Genomic DNA, 20,391 nt, shown 5'->3' with positions numbered 1-20,391 from the left:
ATCATAACCGTGTGCATAAAATAGCCGTATTTACACCATAAATTTTACTCTGAGTACATACACACCTGTGCACCTGCGAAAGTTGTAAGGCATGGCTGGACCTATATAATTGAATTCCAAGGACCATGGTTAAGAAAACTGTCATTTTTTTCTGGATTTTGCTATTCATTTTTTTTTTCATTCATGCAAAAGGTGCAAAAATTAATTAAGTTGGGAATACGTTTGTTTAGCTCCCCTCATTTAATCGATGTTGTGCGCAGTATTGATTTAAAAGAACAATAGATGGACAATAGAAACCTGTAAACAATAGTTGATTTAAAATCTGTAAATGAGTGAATCGTATCAATGTCTTTTAAACTGTATTCTAGGCCGGTACTAAACAGAATATTTGAAAATATTTATTTGAGGGTTTAATTAAATTTTCGAAAAAGAAATAGATCAGCCAACCAATCAGACACTATATTTTAAATTACTTTACATCAGGTTTAATAGATAATAGATACATTTGACATCTTAATTACGAATTTCGTAATCGAAGAATCGTAAGGATGTACACCTCTGAGGAGCCAACATTTTCTAGGATTGAACTTTTTTCTTAACCTGATTGTTGGGTTTACAAAACTTGAAAGAAATAATTTGTTAAGAAAAATCATATGGTGGTGTACACCCTTTATTTTTTTTTCTACAACCTTTTGAAAGCACACAATATTGATGATTTTCCACTTTTTCATCAATTTTTACGTATTTTGGGGCTATTATCATGAAAGAAACACAGTTCCACAATTAAACTTGTATTCATTCTTTCAATAAAAATGAAGTAGACCGATTTGAATAAATTTAAATTAAAAAAACTATAGGTTAATGAATAAAACGACAGTTATGTCAATTTTGTAATTCTGTGATAGTTAGCTGTTTCAAGTAAATAAATTATATTTTTTAATCTTCTTTTTTATAAATGACACACTACATATCTAAGAAATTTAAAAAGAAAAATGGATATGGGATGTTCATATTTCTGGTAAAACTTTTTTGCAAAAAGGATGACTTGATTAGTAATAAAACTTTTAAAAATGATACTCAAAAACTACTTAAGTACATTGACTTCCTTCTTCATCATGAAAAAGCCGAACAGCTAATATTGTCAACTAAAATAAATAGAAAAATCCGTTTTTATTCTTTAAACTGTTGCGGATTTTGTTAAAAAAAAAAGATATAAACATAAGAGAAATTATAACATGACGCAAAACTGACTTTATCAAATTATCACTATGGGTCCGTTGTTTATTTTCAAGATACATTTTTGTGCTGAAAATTTGATAATTGAGAAAAAAGATGAGGTGTTAAATCATTAACAAAACAAATCAAATAGTGACAATACAAAAGTAAATAAATAATGTAATCATTCTTTATTGTTTAATTATAACTCAACAACACACTTTTGGATTTAAGTAACATATGATTATTAGTTAGTTTGTGTTTTATAAGCCATTCCAGCTGGGTAACCGTATCCATCATTCAATCCGTTACCGTAAACCCATAAACCGAATCTAATGTTTTGTCTATGTTCAATATGATGAAAACCTGTTTTTATTGGCATACTGAAAGTACTGAAATTATATAAGCCTTCTGAAATACTGAAAACATTACTTCGATTATTTGAAGGATTTCCATCAAGCAAAAACCCATTAATAGCATCGCTCTGTACCGTTATGCTGATGAAGCTGTCCAACCCAATTGGAACTACGAAATCATATTTATAAAGGTATTGATTTACAGCGGGAATCGTCATCATAAATGGATCTCCTTTATATCCACTTAACCCGTGTGGATATGACATGACAAGTATGTCATCAGATGATGAAATAAAAGAGATCGTGTTGTAATAAAAATCGAAGAAATCTCTTGCGTTAATGGTTTTTGATATTGTCTTGTTACCAATATTAATGGTTAAATTCGTACTGTTTATTACCTGTATACGTACAGTGTTGTTCAAACGTGTCGATATATACGGAGTTATAAACATATTATCTAGTTGATCAGTAGGTAATACTGATTCTATAAATGGATTACAACTACCCGCTCGAATATTGTCTGGTACTGCAATATTACACTGATTACCGCTAACAACAATTACTGGTTTAGATGATGTTACCAATGTTCCTGATAGGTCTGATGTAGTTGATAACTGAAATGTGTCATACTTGTTTACCATTATTCTTATCGTATCGTTGTTACTATACTGCTTGTTGTCATATGTTATAGAACCACTTTTCAAGTTCAAATATATACTGACAACTGTATTATGATAAACTGGTGTAAGTGCTAGCATATTTTTATACCTATTAAATACAGGTAGAGATGGTATAATGTATTTAGTACCAAATCTCGTAGGCATTGATGAATATCCCTCTGAGACTTCGGTTCCGAAGACAAATCCGTAAACATTTATTCCTTCATCTGAGTGAAGTTCTACGCCAGCCATATGTATTCCATCAGACGGTAGAACACTTTTACTCAGATTATATTCTGTATTACTTTTGTGCATAGTGATAGTATGAATTTTGTTCTCGTTGAAATAACGAACTGAAAGACGTGTTGTATTTTCTGATGCTACCAAAATTTTCTGCGTTGCCCGACAACAAGAATTTCCTTCTTGAAAAATTACCATGAAACTTGTGTCTTTTCCACCTGTATAAAATATATAAGTTAATACACTATGTAACAAATATTTGCAAAAAAAGCTTCCAGAGAAAACTAAGCATTTTGGTTACTCATAATTCATACTCGAGTCTTAAAAGTATATTTTGAATTTAATAATAAAATAAATCAAATATACTTCCAATAACTGGGGTTTGAAGTACATTGTCTACCATTCAACAACGAAAAGGATTTGAACAAGAACTGGTGACAATGAGTAAAACTCATATGACATTTATTGGATAATACTACATATAGGCTGTTGTCTGCTCTATGGTCGAGTTGTTGTATCCCTTTTACAGTCCTCATTTCCATTCTCAATTTGATAGCTATCACCGTGAATATTACAAAAGCACATTAGATACAAATATTATCGGAAACTGCAACCCGAACAGGCACATATAAATCGTGCCTGGATAAACATATTACCTTATTTTGATGTGTTGTTTAGTGCATGATTTTCTAAAAGGAAATTATATACAATGTAAAACTAGACACTTCATATGATTGATTGATGATTGCATATTATCTCGTGTGAATACACATTTCAATACCATTTGGGAAAGTTAAACATTGTGAAAGTGCAGACAGGACAGTTTTATATTACACGATTTGTCTTTGGCATGGGGACATTAACAGAAGTAAATTTGTAATAAATGGAAATCAAACATGTATTCTTTATTCAACGAAATTGGGGCGACACGACTTTTATAATTCATATGATTTTCATTAAACATTTGTCATTGTATAGTGATTAGAAAAAAGGAAAGGACACAAAGGGATCGATTACCCATTAGAATTAAAGAGTAGGCACAAATCCATAATATAATGAAATAATCAAAGTTTAACAATGACAGTATAAATACACTAGCTAGCAGGCAAGTGACTCTCAGCCAAAAACCATACTTTGTTAATCAAATTGACTTTGTTTTACTAACAAAATAACAAAAGCATGGTTTCAAATAGCAAATAAGTTGCGTGTATAACCAAATATCCAAAAAAAAAATAATAATTACCATGTATTACGTTATGTATTCTGAAATAGCTACATAGATAAGGTGGCCAATGACTAGTTCGTATGAAGTATTTTATTTCTTGAATAATGAAGAATAACTCATTGCACAATTTTCTGGCGTCAAGAATTAAAGACAGCTCATTCCTACGGAATTGATGTGCTTTTTATTTTCGAGAAAACGAAAACATACAAAACATGTTCAAAAACTTTAAAGCTAGGTTCACATTGCCGATCAGACCAACTCGATCAATCTCGATCAAGACAAATTAAGCGATCGGGAGACTGGTCTGACTCAATCGACAAGAATATTCGGGGTGATCTACCTTGGTTTTCATCGATCTGACTTTCTACCCGAGAGTTTTTGACATGTCAAAAACATTCGAGTAAGGATCGAGAAGCCAGTCACTCAAGAATTTGTCGAGTAGCGGTCGATTTGATCGGGAAAGGATCGTGCAGAGATCGAGTTTGGTCGGAATACAAATAGTTTATCGATCATTACTCGATCATTTCGACCTTTAAAAGATCGCTTCATGATCACAGCGACTTCTCTTTTTTTTTCGTCCCAGACCAACTCGACCATACACGATCTATATGCGACCACATTCGACCACTTTTCAATCTCTACTCGGCCATATACGAGTATTCATGACTGCTACAGGATTCTATAAAAATGTGTGCAGCTCTGATGAACTCTCATAACTTTGCTTCTTCAAAAATTTATTGTCACTATTTATTTTTAACTGTACTTAAACCCTTCCATGACTAGTACGTGTTGGTACTTTTGCAAGGAGGAATAAACTTTTAAAAGAGAGACAAAAGATATAAAAAGAACAATCGCACTCAAAGGTAAAAAACAAACCGACACAGCCAAAACGAAAAACGGAGCGGACGAGAAGACAAACAGCAGTACACATAGCACAACATACAAAACGAAAAACTTAGCAACACGAAACCCAATAAAACACGGGATGATCTCCGGTGTTTCGGAAGGAAAGTAGATCCTGCATTTTGGTCCAAAGGATTTGTCAAATAGGAAAGTAAGTAAGGATCATAATTCATTCGAAGACAGCTGATGAATACTTTAACCTTCAGAGTTAGTTTTTAAGAACATCAATATCATCTTTTACTTGTTTAATGGGCTATTTTTGTTTGACTGTCCGTATTTTCCGCCTGTCCAGAAATTGTAGTATAAAAATAAGAAGATGTGGTATAATTGCCAATGAGACAACTCTCAACAGGACACCAAATGACATAGATATTATGTCACCGTATGGTCGAATATTTAAAAACACTTTTTTTCATACGCTTTTTGACGCAGTTTTATAAAACAAAAATGGACGAGAGACAAATGCTTTTAATTTTAATTCGTGATAGATATATGTAAACAATTTCAGAAAAGATATCCTCTAGGGGATTGAAATTTTATTTTTCGCCAAATTCTGGGAAAATATGTGACATCTTTACCCTATTTTTGCAATAAAACGCACTTCTGACGTATTAAAATTTGGTGCCTTTTGTTAGCTCATATTCGTGTGTTTCTTTGTCAAATATGTTCTCCTATTTATTTTTATTGTAGTCCTGTAATGTTGTGTTGTCATTTAAATGTTGTATTAACATGGACATTAAAGCGGGAGGTTTGACATGCTACAAAACCAGGTTCAACTCACCATTGTTTTCTTTTAAAAAATGTCCTGTACCACGTCAGGCATATGGCAAGTGTTACATTATAGTTCGTTTCTGTGTGTGTTACATTTTAACGTTGTGTTTACTTTGTGTCGTTTGTTTCCTCTTATATTTGAGTGTGAATTCAAATTATTATAAGACGTGTCATGGTACTTTTCTATCCCCAATTCATTATATTCAGTTTCGAAGTTATATTTGATATTCTAATCAGATTTTGTTTAATGCTTGGTTCGTTTCTGTGTGTGTTACATTTTAATGTTGTATCGTCATTTTCCTTTTATATTTAATGCGTTTCCCTCGGTTCTGGTTTGTGACCCGGATTTCTTTGTTTCTATCGATTTTTGAGTTTTGAACATCTGTATACTAATGTTACCTTTATCTGTAAACAATTTGTGCAGAAGAAATACATGACCTTTTAAATTAAAACGAAATCTCTTGTCGTTTTGTGAACCGTCATCAAACTAATTGCATCCTAGTTCTAAACCTCAAGAGGGTATAAAAGAGGGACGAAAGATAACAGAGGGACAGTCAATCTCATAAATCAAAAATAAACTGACAACACCATGGCTAAATATAAAAAGGACAAACAGACAAACAATAGTACACATGACACAATATAAAAAACTAAAGAATAAACAACACGAACCCATAACAACCTAAACCGTTACAATACAGAACGTCGTTTTCAATCTTCCAAAATGCTGTTGTTCATTGTTCCGATTTTTATCCTGAGATCACCCCTCATTGTTGTTGGGGTTCGTGTTGCTCAGTCTTATTCCTTCTTCGATTCTTTTTGTTTACTAATGTTTGTTTGTTTGTCTGTTTGGTTTTTTTTCTTTTGTAGCAATGGCGTTATCACTTCGTCTTTGATCTTACAGTTTGAATGTCCCTCTGGTATCTTTCATCCCTCTTTTATATAGTTTTTCTAGTTATGTTCTGTTTTTTATATATCTCTGCATAATGAATATATTATCTTTTTGGCTAATAAAGAATCACACATAAGTGTTTTAAATGTAAATAACATACTTTGAACCTATCTAACTAAAAATCTTGAAATTCACATAAAATTTGGGACTCCAACTTATATCCCTAAATAGTGTAGCCCTCCTTCTATATGACTGCAAATTAACTACACTTTTTGGATTTGTTTTATTTAATCTCAATGATAGAAAAATCCATTTGTAAACCTACTAATTGATATATGATAACTTCAGCCATGTTTACAACATATAAACTCCCTGGATAACCGAATTATCTATTCTACAATGTTACAACTAATACCTTTATTATCATGTTGTATTTAAACAAACCGTTTTTAAATCTAGCAAATTAAACTCCTAACCACGGTGTATAAACGACAGTACTATACATTAAGAATAGATGTGTCAAAGCGACATATATGACCCCGTCTCAAAAAGTTGAAAAATCTGCAATTTCAATTACACATGTGGACACAAACATGAAGGTAGTCTCACATTTAAAAAAATCAGCTCAAAATCTGGAGGCGTAAAAAAAGTCCGTATAACTAAGATTTTAAACAATTTTCAAAGTTGGAAACCTTTAATATTGGTAAAAATTAGCGTAGCGGAACGAAACTTTAACTTGATCTGTAACTCATCATGGTTAGCATACATACCAAATATAAAAAAATCAACCCAATATCTGAAAGCATTTAGAATAAAAGGTTCGTATAACTGTGATTTTCCAAAAAAAAATTAAGTCCAAAGCCCTAAATTACAGCATAAATTAGCCGAGCAGAGCGAAACTTAAACCTGATCTGTAACTCATCTTGGTTAACTCACATGCCAAAAATCATCACAATATCTGAAAGCATTCAAAAAAAAAGTCCGTATAACTGTGATTTTCAACATTTTATCAAAGTCTAAAACCCGTAATTTCGGCAAGAAATAGCGGAGCGGAACGAAACTTAAACTTGATCTGTAGGCGTTTAGAAAAACTCCGTATTATGGTTTGTTGTGGAATCACGGAGTGACGGAATAACAGAAAGACAGAATAACGGACAAGGACTAACAATTCAGAGAACCAAACTATTCATAAACGACATAACTCCTTACTTAACGGTAATTATTATAACACAAGACTTGATACCTAAACCTGTCGAAAAGCCGCTAGTTATTTATGTAATTCTCTTAATAATTTAACAATACAATTTTAAGTCTTACAACCACGTTAAAAATGCGTATTCATAACTTGTTAAATAATAATTTTTCTTCCGACGTATTCAAACTCAAGTACTTGAAGACTTCATATGTGTGAATGTGTCCTGCGTTGAAAATAATTCTGACAACTACAGTATATATAGATATAGGGATACAATAATCCTTTTTGTGGTCTGAACGTTCCTGATCCAGTAGAATTAGTACACAAATAAAAAGTAAACCCAGACTTGAGCTTTGGGCCCACCGAATTAATTTTGTTTATAAATTTAATATCTTACCTGAATATATACATTGTTTAATAAATAAAGGCAACAGTAGTATACCGCTGTTCAAAACTCATAAATCCATGGACAAAAAACAAAATCGGGGTAACAAACCAAAACCGAGCGAAACGCATTAAATATAAGAGGAGAACAACGACACAACATCGAAACGCAACACACACAGAAACAGACCAATCATCAGACAAAACACCACGAGAATAACAAATGTAACATGAAAACCAAATACATGAATTTGGGATAGACAAGTACCGTGCCACGTCTTATCTCAATATCTCAAAAATAAGAGAAAACACAAACGACTCAACGTTAAAATGCAACACAAAGAGAAACGAACAATATATAACAATGACCATCTTCCTGACTTGGTACAGGACACTTTTAAAGGGGAATAAAAGTGGTGGGTTGAACCTGGTTTTAAGGCATGCCAAACCTCGCACTTTAATGGCAAAGTTAAATATAACATTGAAATGACAACATAATATTACAGGACTACAATACAAATAAATAGGAGAACATATTAGACACAGAAAAACATGATTAATAGATAACAAAAAGCATCAGGTTTAAAATTCAATACGCCAAAAACGCGCCTTGCCCACACAAGACTCACCAGTGACGCCCAGATATAAAAGATCGAAAGTGAAAAAAGTACAAAGTTGTACAGCACTGAAGATCAAAAGTTGAAAAGGTTTCGCAAAATACGGCATTGTTTTTATGCCCGGGATAAGAACATTCTTATTATATAGAACAATTCATGCTATTGCAAACAGTAAATTTTATCAAATGAATATGAAAGAGATATACACAAAGAAACTAAAGTATTAACTAATTACAGAAAACTAAACCTGAATACATAACGCCTAGATATATACCGAGGAATCCCTTTGTACAGACGCATATGCATTCATTATTAGTTTTTTTAGAGATTCCACCATTGTAACACGTTGTATGAGTATCTGGAATAAATTAAATCATCTTTTTTAAAGTATTGAACTAAAATGCACAAATACAAATGTGTAAATATCATGAATGTACGTGTAAATATGATATAAAGTTGATATGAACACGTATTAAAGATAAATTACTTTTATCTAAACGAGGGGAATAAAAAACTTATTTTCATTTAGATAAATTACAAAAGAAATGGTTGGACATACTTTTGTTTTTATTGCTGATTTCTTCTCCTATTGAAGATACTTGACGTTCAGTAACTAATCAATCAATCTTTGATCATAACATGTCTTCTTCAAGTAGAACTTGTGAAGGAATGAGCCTAGTCATTTATCTTCATACACTTGTTAAGCCAGTTTTCGACGTAAGGTAATACTTTATCTATTGTTTTTCAGAAATTTCATTTCCTTGTACAAGACTGTATTAAAACCAGTTCGAGCATATATACTATGAACGTATAAGACTGTCTCAAATACACGACTAAGTCATCTAACCAACAAGACATAACCGGGAAAAACACTTATACATTAATCAATTATATAAATAGACCAATAAACATTCACCACCAAAGGATACCAATGAACCCTTACACTCATACAATACAATACAATACAACACAATATGTTTTATTTCAAAAACACTCCGTCACATTGACATGTGAAACTAGAGGTTAATTACAAAAATACAATCACAAACAGTTAAAGAAATGAATAAAACAATGATGGGGATATTGCATATTCAGTTTGGTTTACAGCCTTGCATATATAGATTTGTAAAAGTTTTATGTTTTACGAAATTCAAATAAATCTAGAATTTCCGAATGTTCAGAGTTTGACCTCTGCGATCGTATCAGGCTGCGCTCAGCAAAGCATTTTATTTTTCTAAATTTAATCTTTTTAATTCTTTTAGATCAATTGATGAAATGACCCCCACACACATGGGAGATAAAGACAAACGCAGTGTGTATGGTGTAAATGTATTTACGGGGGAGAAAAGGACAAGATAAGTGGAGGTAAAGCAACCAACAATCAATCAATCAATAAGTGGAGGTATGTATAAAATACACTTTTACCTATTCCGACACTCAAAAACTCACAAATGAACAATCATACGTTTTAATTCTTACTTCACCTTTATGTGGGAATAGGAATAATCAATTTGAGAGGTTTGCCGATCTTTCCTCCTAAATATGAAAACAGAGTTCGATAAGATAGACGTAAGAAACAAAGACATTATATGTAATTGTTCATTGTGTTGATTCATATTTACCTAGGTTAGTACTCTCTCCGTTTTCACTCTCCCGCAGTTTCGTCCCATTTTGCTTTTCAATTGCTGTCAATCTCATATCAATATCCGCTAATTTCTGTCGTAGCGGAGCTAAATTAGAAAATAAAAACTTTAAATTTCAAGCCGCGACAACTATAACTTAGATTTTCTTTCAAAGGTAAAATTAATGGTGATACATTAAAATTAATTAAGATATCATAACAAAAATATTGTTTCTTTCTCGATTATTTGTTATAAGATGACACACATATTTAAGTCATGTTTGAGAAGATGTTGTTTGAGTTCAGACTACAAATTTCGATTGAAATTAGCGATTCAGTGTTTAAGCTATTGTCCATGCTGCAAAATCATAGAGAAACGTGCACGAGAAACAAAATCCTATTTATGTCTGTCCTACCTATTACAATAAAATAGATAACTGTCAGTATAATTCCAGTTGTCAACATATTTATTGTTAGTGCAAGGCAATTAGTTTTTATCCATTTTTTCCACAACAGAACTACCACATGGTCATTTTTTATTTTCTTCTCCTCCATCTTCAAGTCGTCGTATCTATGGTCATCATCTTCTCTTTTGATTTCTTCGTAAACCTGCATTTGTATTTCAGCCATTTTTATTTATTTACGAGTTTTATACTACACTTGACATTAAACTAGTTAATGACTTTTACTTGTGATGGTCCTATTAATTTATAATACATATAAGGAAGTATTATACGAAAGAAAATGAACACGTGACAATCATTCGTCAATTTGGATGTAAACATACTGAATTCGTTTAATTGTCATGGTAACTGTCTGTGTCAAGATTTGTCAGTTCTTCGTCTTCCAGTAAGACTTTCCTGCCACATGTTTTAGATTGCGCGCATGAAAATAATTTTAAATTTAATAACAAAAAACAAAAACTGGGTAACATTTATATACAGGTACAAATAAAAACATGTCATCATGAAATTTATGTCGTCATTTAATTTACTGACGAAGCTGGGCCTTGAAAGATGCAGGACTCGGGGCAGATACCTTATTGTTGGGCAAGGTGATTATTCTAGGATAGGATAAAAACGACTCCTTCCAAACTGCTGTCTTGCATGATGGTATTCTGAATGATTTTGCGTTGCTATTTCTTGAAGGAATTTCATTTTGTTATCAGCTTATTTGATGTATCGAACTTAGAATAGTTTTTTTAAGCTTATACATCATTAACAGTCGGCTCTGTTTTCTTTCTCACTTATAGGGCAGTCCATTCTAGATGTTCAAACATGTTACACCACTTGGTCGATGCCACTGCTGGTGGACGTTTCGTCCCCGAGGGTATCACCAGCCCAGTAATCAACACTTCGGTATTGACATGAATATCAATAATGTGGTCATTTTTATAAATTTCCTGTATACAAAACTTACTTTTTGAAAAACTAAGGATTTTCTTATCCCAGGCATAGATTACCTTAGCCGTATTTGGCACAACTTTTTGGAATTTTGGATCCCCAATGCTCTTCATCTTTGTACTTGTTTGGGTTTATAAATATTTTTGATTTGAGCGTCACTGAGGAGTCTTATGTAGACGAAACGCGCGTCTGGCGTACTAAATTATAATCCTGGTACCTTTGATAACTATTTACTAACAGTTGAAGTGTGATATCTGTTAGTAACATACCTTGCTGCCATTCTTTGAATTATTTTCAATTATTTCCAATCTATCTATGTCATTTATTAGTACGGGTTCCATACTGCACTGACATATTTTTATGTTGATTTGACAAGGGACACCTATGATTTTTCCATTATAAACTTCTTTTTATGAGAGACAAAGAGACTGATGCAAACAAAGCAAATGTTCATACGTTGTCAAAGTTTATTGATTGACATCTTTAATTATTTCAAAATATGTTCGCAATTAACAATTTATATATGTTTTGATAGAATGTAAGCTCTATGACAAGTATTTTGGTTTGCATACTGTATTCAGTACCAACGAATAATTTTGACACATCGATGCGTGACCCTTGCAAGTATCTTTTGATAAAAAAGATCATTCTATGTTATATAGGAGGCAAGAGTTATACTCACTTATAATATTGGTACTGTTTTCAATAAATTTTTAAACGTACTGTTATATTGTAATAAACACATAAATTTTCATGATGACGATGCGTAAATTAAAGAATTGTTCAAAATCATCTTTTACTAGACTGATTATAACGTATTTGCACTAATTACATTGGATGTGTACTATACTTAGTTATAAGAGTGGGATATTAGCAAATGCAATTCACAGAAACTATACGTTAAATAAACAAAGTCATTCTTATTAGCAAGGTTTTTCAATACTTCAATGTTAATCTGACAGTTACAAGGACATCGAAAACTCAATTAAACAAATAAACTTAATACTAATAACATTATGAACAAGGTAAAATTCATAATTGTAATCACGTTTTTACAAATAACTCTCAATTAGCCTGCTTGCTTGATCACCGAACTTCACTTCTACCATGTCTACAGGCAAATATAGATCAACAGCCTGGGTTTTCGATAAACCGGATGAAGCCTTTAAATATCTGACTTGGGCCGGTTGTTTAAATTGTTCTGACCTCGTTAAAAACTCTTACGTGTCGTTACTTAACGCATGGTTAAAATGGTGTTGTTCGACATTAATTATTTTATCCACTCTATAAATATTTAACTAAAGTTTAGAGGCTGATTTTGTTACCTATAATGCATGTATTTGTTAATTTTCATTCCAACATGGCTGACATGTCTTCTAAAAAACAAAGGGACCGAAAATTTAACTTTACTCAAGAAGAATAGAATGTTATACAAGACCAAGTTGAAAACGTATACAAAATCTTGAATGACAAATTTAGGGATGGAGTAACCAATTCAAGCTCTGCAGTCTGGAACAAAATTTCAATTTTGGACAGTGCTCTTGGTGTTACAAACATATCAATTAAAGACTGTGAAGAAACGAAAAAGGATGCTAAAAAGGTGTTTTGCAAATTGAACAGGGAGCAGAAGGCCTCGTTGGTGGTCCACAGCCAATCAATTTAGTCTGGCCGTAGCAAGGACAATAGACATTTGCAAAGACTTAGCTTTTTTTCAATAGGTTTAAATGAGTTGAAAATGTATTTGGTGTGTTTCACTTACTAATTCATCCTCTATTGTGAATAGATTCAAAAAAAAAATATACAAAAATAAATAAAATGCTTTTTTTTATCACCTACAATTTTATGCTGATACAAAAATCGCTTAATATTTCTACTTAATTTTTATTGACTGAGGATTGTCAGTCTTCCTACCGAAGATCGTTGATATTTCCTTTAATAAAAACACCTCAACTGCATGATGGTGCAAGTTGAGTGGTGACAGACGATGTCTGATTAGCCAACACATACTGAATACTCAAACATTTACTTGTACAGTACATTTTGCAATGTAATGCAAAACCCAAAATGTTGTACACCCTTTTCAGTGTCGATGTGGCATGCAGTACTTTAGTGAGATAGAACAGTTATCCACCAAACGCATATATGGTCATCGAAGAGACTACAACTGCATACATACCTCCCCATAAGTCGTATAAACCAAAACGAGGGTTGGTTAAGGGTCGACAGACTTGCTCGGGATAAAAAAAAAAGTTAAGGACAGTTTCCCCAGAAGGCATTAAAAAAAAACATAATGAATCCCTTCCATCACTTGTTTCTCAGGCTTCAGTGCAGGACTCTCTCAGTTTTAAGAAATTTTTTCCTCCTCCCAAACCTTGATATTGAACAATATACCAGCTTATTGATTCATGATAATTTGTTAGATGTTAAAGATCAGTATTTTAGTTGATAAGTATCATTTGATATCTTATTGATGAAGGATATTAGTCATCCGAAATATTAAATATTTTTCATGATTTTACTTTTTCTATTTTGATGTCGGTGTACCCTTTTAGACTTGTTTATTAGATATATCTACGTATCTTAAGTATACATATAAAATTGCGTGAAAAACATCCTGCTTGAAGGAGGTATGAATAAATATTAGGAACTCATCCTCTTTGTTTCTATTCAATAGAGACGGAAAGTTATAGATTAAAAGTGGGACACACTTGACTTCAAATGATAAGGAAGATAGCTCTCAGTCCTTACGCTCAGCTGGAAACTAATTCTATTTTTATCAAGTTAACCTTAGAATAATTAAACTTGTTTTGTATTTGTTTTATTTTGAATAACGATGACTTGGTGTAATCATAAGGACATGTACATTCTGTTCTATTCGGATTTTACAGATTAATGTTGAACTGAATTGCAACAGTAGAATATGAGCAAATGTGCAGAAACTACTTACCAAAGATACCAAGACATTTTATGAGTAAAGTTGTTTTAAGTTTCAATGATACGTTGTCTGTAACGGAAGCCGATGAGGGTTATTCGAAAAAAAAATTTATGTCGCAATTGACCGTTTAAGATTCTAAAGGACTATACGTTATTTCAATTTTCGTATCCCAAAATTAAAAACGTCACGTCATTGGTTGTATTTCCATTTTATATGACATTTTTAACCCATTGCAACGTTTTCTTAGCCACTTAAATTATTACCCAGAATGCATAATAATCTGAAACAGCGAATTATGACATAGTATGTCGTAATAACGATATCATTATGTTGTGAAAACAACATCCGTATGTCGTTATAACGTCATCGTTATGTCGTTATTACGACCTCGTTATGTCAAAATTACGACAATCTTAGCGTTGTTTCTTTTTGATCCGATCGTAAATTCAAAATGTTCGATATATTAGGTAAAAGATTGTATTGAAACACTATGGGAAACAATTTTTGTATCTTCATTTTCCCGGGTGTCATTCGGTTTAACGAGAGAAATGCTCGTGAAAGAATATCTAACGGTGGACAAGTATTGCGAGACGATCGTGAATGCTCTGGTACCGGATCGTGAAAGACATGTAATCGAGAAGACACATGAAAGGTCAATAAATAATCTTATTTAATTAATTACACAGACAAATTTACCAAAAAAAACTGTCTGTCAAAATGGTTCAACATTATGATTAGTATCTGAGAAAATCCAGTTTCAAAAGTACATAGTTTTTACAAAAGAACAAAAGGCAGATTGCTTCTCGACATTTCAATGACATAAAAAATGTCAAACAAACACAATTTTTTCACAAGTTCGAATAACATAAACTACTTTTATCCGAATGAGGGCATTCCATTTGAATGAATCAAATGGTGCTCACAGTTATTTGTATAAACATAATCTGGAACTTGGTAAAAAAAGAAATATTTACACAAAATTGATTTTTCTGATGGTTAAAGATCACGTACCGCTTTTTGAAGATCGTGAAAAAGGATCGTGAAAGATTTGATGCTACGAAGAAGTTTAAATTATTCTTTAATTATATGATAATTAACATTTGTTATTGGTACTGACAAAAAACTATATTGGCTAAGATCCTCAATAAATTTAAGCATTTCAAAGTAATAATATTTTCAGAAAATGTAAGGAACAATTTCAAACCATGTTCAAACAGATAATGGATTAATATGATCGTATAAAAACATTTCGACGACTCAGTTCTAAGCCAACTAGAAAAGAATGAATGTATTACAAGCTTAAGAAATGTATCTTTCAATATCAGTCTTGCGATTAAAGACATGCACCATTTATTTGCAAACAAACTTACGAACTCGATAAATTTATTTTGAAAGTTCAAAAGGAAACTATCAAAAACTACTCCTGCGATATTCCCGTGCTTGCATTTCATGATTTTCCTGATAGAGGGTTGCTGCTCACAAGGGAGCTATTAAACCAAGCGGCTAAAATGGTGAAGTTAAAATCATCCCTTCGTTAATTTTACGGACGCCATCACGAGTGGATTGACCGTTATAAAATAACCGTTTCACAATTGTATCCTTAATTCAATTTCACAGTTTAATGAATCTAACGAATATATAATGAACATTTGCAATAAAGTTGATTTGTCTGCATCACCATTGTTTTTCGCTTTCAAAGATCACATTTTAATTGAAGACGAAGAGACCCTTACACACCTTATAAAACAAAAAACAAAGAAATGGGAAGAAATCAGAGGCTCATTTAAGGTGACAGGAAGTAAACCGCACCATCAAAGTCTTGATGGATTAAAAAAAAAACCAATAAGGCTTTTTCAGGAGGCAATAGGTCGGGCAAAGACAACCCGAACCAAATGATATACAGAAACAAGCAATAAAACATAGAACTGAAAATGAAATAAATGAGCTAGCTACCCTTCGTTCCCAAGTTTAACCAGCATATTTTCCAAATTAAAGTTACTACGAACAAGGTATGGAAAAATGACAGTCGTGATATCATTGATGTGTCCTTCGACAGAAGTATACGAGCATCACAGAAACATTTGATAACTTCAGAAAATATCACATTTGTCCTAGAAGTTAAATGCCAGTATACTCCTGTTTACTATAAGATTCACAAAAGATATATTTGCCAAGTTATGTTGGAAATGAGAGCATTGGGTTAATTAATTGGCCAAATATAACTTTTACATTTGTCAGTTTCTAAGGTACTATAAGGATCGGAACACATATATTTGGTGTACGGGATGTTTGTAGAGATCAGTATGGCATAGTTTATCTTACCCTGACCTCTTTTTATGAACCATTGACAATTGTAAGCGTATTTGACACTTCTAATAAAACCCTTAGTACTACAGACGTTCAACAAATATACTTAAGGAAAGCAGACGAGACATTTCAGCATTTGCGCTCTGGTATTCTTTAGTCTGAAGTTATCTCATTGGAAATCAATTCATCTGCTACGTTGGATATAAAGATACATAGCACTTAAGAAAGTACTGTTGCACAAAATGTTGCTTATCGTTTAATCTCAAATTGCTCATGAAAGATGCTGTTTTTGCTATAAGTTTTTGGTTAATGGTTAACATTTTAGTTTAAACGTTGTATACCCATATTATTGAGTAAATAGTGGCGGTCTGTCTAAATTGTACTCGACAGATTCTCAGAGCTGAATTTTTCAAACTGATTTAGACACGTTTTAAATTGATGTTTTTAACTTTCGAGGTAAAGTGTTGAATTAAAAAAAATTGATAGCCCAAAACATTTTCAGACTGTTAATGAACATGATCATGATGACGCTAGACAGCAACATAAGCATGACAACATTAATTTAATTTGCATCTGTTGACAACACAGATCAGGATGACAATGTAGATCATACTGAATTAGAAGTTCCAACAATACCACCTGCTAAAAAGCAATCTGAAAAAAGAACAATAACAGCAAAGCATCTACTAGCAAGACAGAAGCACCAAAAAGAAATAAAGATGGAAATAGTGATAATGTAGACAAAGTACAAACCCCCAATAGATAGATTTGTTAGAAAACCACATAGGAGAATAGTGAATGCAAATGACAGCTCACCTCCAACACCTACTGAAGCTTTACATGACAAAACTAGTGGAAATATTGGAACTAAAAAAGGTAAAGAATAATTCAAATGTATAGAAATCACAAAACCATGACAATGATTGTACAATAGTTTTATCATACAAAGTTACTAAAAAAAAAGGACAAATAAATTACAGCTCATTTCAAGAGTTTTCCAATCAAATAGACAAAACATAAATTGTAACTTTGCCTTATCTGTTTCAGTATTGTTTTTGTTTTGCTGAAATTTTATCTTAATTTGATATCATTTAAAAAAAAAATCTAAAAGTTTATAGCTCTTTAAAAGAGTTAAATGTTGCTATGAAGAAGTAGTTTTTAAAAGTGAAATTGTACTAAAATGTGAAATATGTAACGAAACTGTGAAAATGTCAAATGTGTAGATGTTGTTTACCTATCATGATACATGTAATAATACATCAGCTGTTCAATGTTTACATTATAAACATAGGAATTAGGTTTTTACCTATGCTATATATTGTAACACGATTCACACTATCACACTGTGTCTAAACCACACCGGCAAAATTTGATCGGACTCGATTGTATCTAACAATATTTTCTACAACCGTTCTATATTAACGAAGAAATAAGTAAAAATGCACGCCAAAATGACGAATTGAGTGAACCTTGCCTCGAAATTGTTTAATTTCTCGTTAAATTGTTCACATTGTCTTGTTTTTTTCTATTTGTAGGTATCTAATCAGTGATGTAATGTTCAGAAAGAAAAGTTTCTTGTTCTGTTTAACGTTAACTGATACACTGTGTCTAAACCACACCGGCAAAATTTGTTCGGACTCGATGGTATCTAACATCCGGAACAATGACGGAACATTAATAGACAGAAGAAAGCTAGGTTTCTCCTTATTTTCTTTATTTTTTTATGATATCGAAGAATATATATACATATACAACTATTTTCTATTGTGATATGCAATATTTTCTACAACCGTTCTATATTAACGGAGAAATAGGTAAAAATGCACGCCAACATGACGAATTGAGTGAACCTTGCCTCGAAATTGTTTAATTTCTCGTTAAATTGTTCACATTGTACGGAAAGAAAGGTACGGGAAGATAGATATTGACACGGAGATTGCAAAACTAGTCATTATGAGCATCTAAATACTTGTATTTCTGTGTATGGAACGACAGAAATGGGTCATGCCAAATTAAAATACACCGGTTTCGTCATTGTTGTTTCTACACAATCATCCGGTTTCGTCTATATATATCACCCGGTTTTTTATATTTTTTTAAAACCAACAATTTATGAAAAGCAACGTTAACACGGATCTGAACATTGTCTTTCGAAAGAATTTCAATATATATTTATTATAAAGTAAACTTGGCGTATTTACATTTATTTACATAGGTACAAATGTAATTATAGTACTACACATTTTCCTAAGGAACGGTGTATCCGTTATTTCACTGATCTTCAAACTAATTTTAAATGGAATATAAATACTCAATAGCAAACACTGATATCTAATTATTTTTTTAACATTAACATTATGATATATTTTTATATAGGTTTTGAGATGCATCGCAATATGTGACCCCCCTTTTTTTTTTAACAAAAAATCCTAAATAACGATTAATAAAAAATAATTAAAACATCACCAAAAAGTATGCAGAAGTTTTAATATAAGATTTATATTACTAAGAAGTGTGTAAAGTTTGATGCAATAATGATAAATCGTTTTGAGATATGGCGCGACATGTTAAAAAAAGACACTCCTGTTTTACTTACAAAGTTCTGTAACTCAAAAGATGTAATTTGATTTTCACTAAAATGTTTACAGATCGTTTGACCATTTCAAGAAATTACTTTGTTAAGTTTCATGAAAACTAGATAAGCTGTTCTCAAGTAATGGTGCGACATGTTTACGCTGGACAGAAGGATAGACGGACGGATAGACGGATGGACAGAATGACTGATAGATGGAGGAACGGACGGATGGAAGGAAGGACAGACGGACGGACGGAAGGATGTATACAATAATACGTCCTGTCAAAATTGTGATGGGCGTGTAAAAACGCAATAAAATGAAAAAAAAACCTCTTAATTAAAGGTCAATAAGTTTTATTAGGATATCGGCCAAGTCTATTTATTTGTATATCTTCTTGACTTCCTAAGTCATTTTTGCTATATGACTTTTATATATATGTTTGAAAATAATAGATACAAATTGATAAAAAGAACTTCAAATTCGTCATTTAAGGGCAATGCAATAACTCCTTTAAGAACTTATGTGAGAATTTTATAGTAAATGGACAAATGGTAGAGCTCAACATTTTGAAGATAATCGAATTGTCTATGTCTACGGCTGTTTTTAAATAATTGACATCATGCACTTGCATGCCCTCCTTTATTTATTTCTTAGCCATGAAGGCTATATTGGTTGACAAGCGGGGTCACAGTAAACTTTTTAAAACTATACCCTAATCATAATTAAAATTAAAAAAGACATATGATTTTAAATAAGGTTTAAAGCAGCCTAGTAATTTTAGATGGGAACATTTATGTATAAAATTGTATTGAAAGATAATGAACGACGGTCGACCGGTGCCAAGTGATGATAAAAAAACCTTTTCCTGTTGGGTCAAGTGAGCTAAAAACAATCAAGAATTCCAAACAAAATTACACCGTTCTTGAATTTAAAATAAAATGTGTAACAACTGAAAATTTCAAATTTCACGAACCGGATCGGACATAGCAAACAACTTCACTGGCGTTTTTTTTTAATAAAAAAAAATAAGACATATTTTTTATATTTAAGTGTACGCACTGACATATCACAGATGCTTAAATGGTCGCAACT

At 32.0% G+C, this 20,391-nt stretch overlaps 1 protein-coding gene and 1 long non-coding RNA gene across 2 annotated transcripts in view; both read right to left on the bottom strand.

The window, feature by feature from the left end:
- Positions 1–1,389: 1,389 nt before the first annotated feature.
- Positions 1,390–20,391, bottom strand: part of LOC139491851 (IgGFc-binding protein-like) — a 64,167-nt gene continuing 45,165 nt past the window's right edge. The window contains exon 10 of the mRNA XM_071279753.1: positions 1,390–2,688. Coding sequence (XP_071135854.1) covers positions 1,463–2,688 — 1,226 coding nt within the window. The 3' untranslated portion in view covers positions 1,390–1,462. The remainder of the gene's footprint in view (positions 2,689–20,391) is intronic.
- Positions 8,731–10,755, bottom strand: LOC139492542 (uncharacterized). Its single transcript, XR_011656887.1, has 3 exons — positions 10,495–10,755; positions 10,080–10,187; positions 8,731–8,815 (listed from the first exon to the last, which is right to left on the bottom strand). It is a non-coding gene; the product is annotated as an uncharacterized lncRNA (long non-coding RNA).

The sequence above is a fragment of the Mytilus edulis genome, chromosome 10 (genome assembly GCF_963676685.1).
Source record: "Mytilus edulis chromosome 10, xbMytEdul2.2, whole genome shotgun sequence".
Lineage (NCBI taxonomy): Eukaryota > Metazoa > Mollusca > Bivalvia > Mytilida > Mytilidae > Mytilus > Mytilus edulis.
Note: the sequence above shows the minus strand (reverse complement) of the source record. Positions and strands in the feature narration are given on the sequence as shown.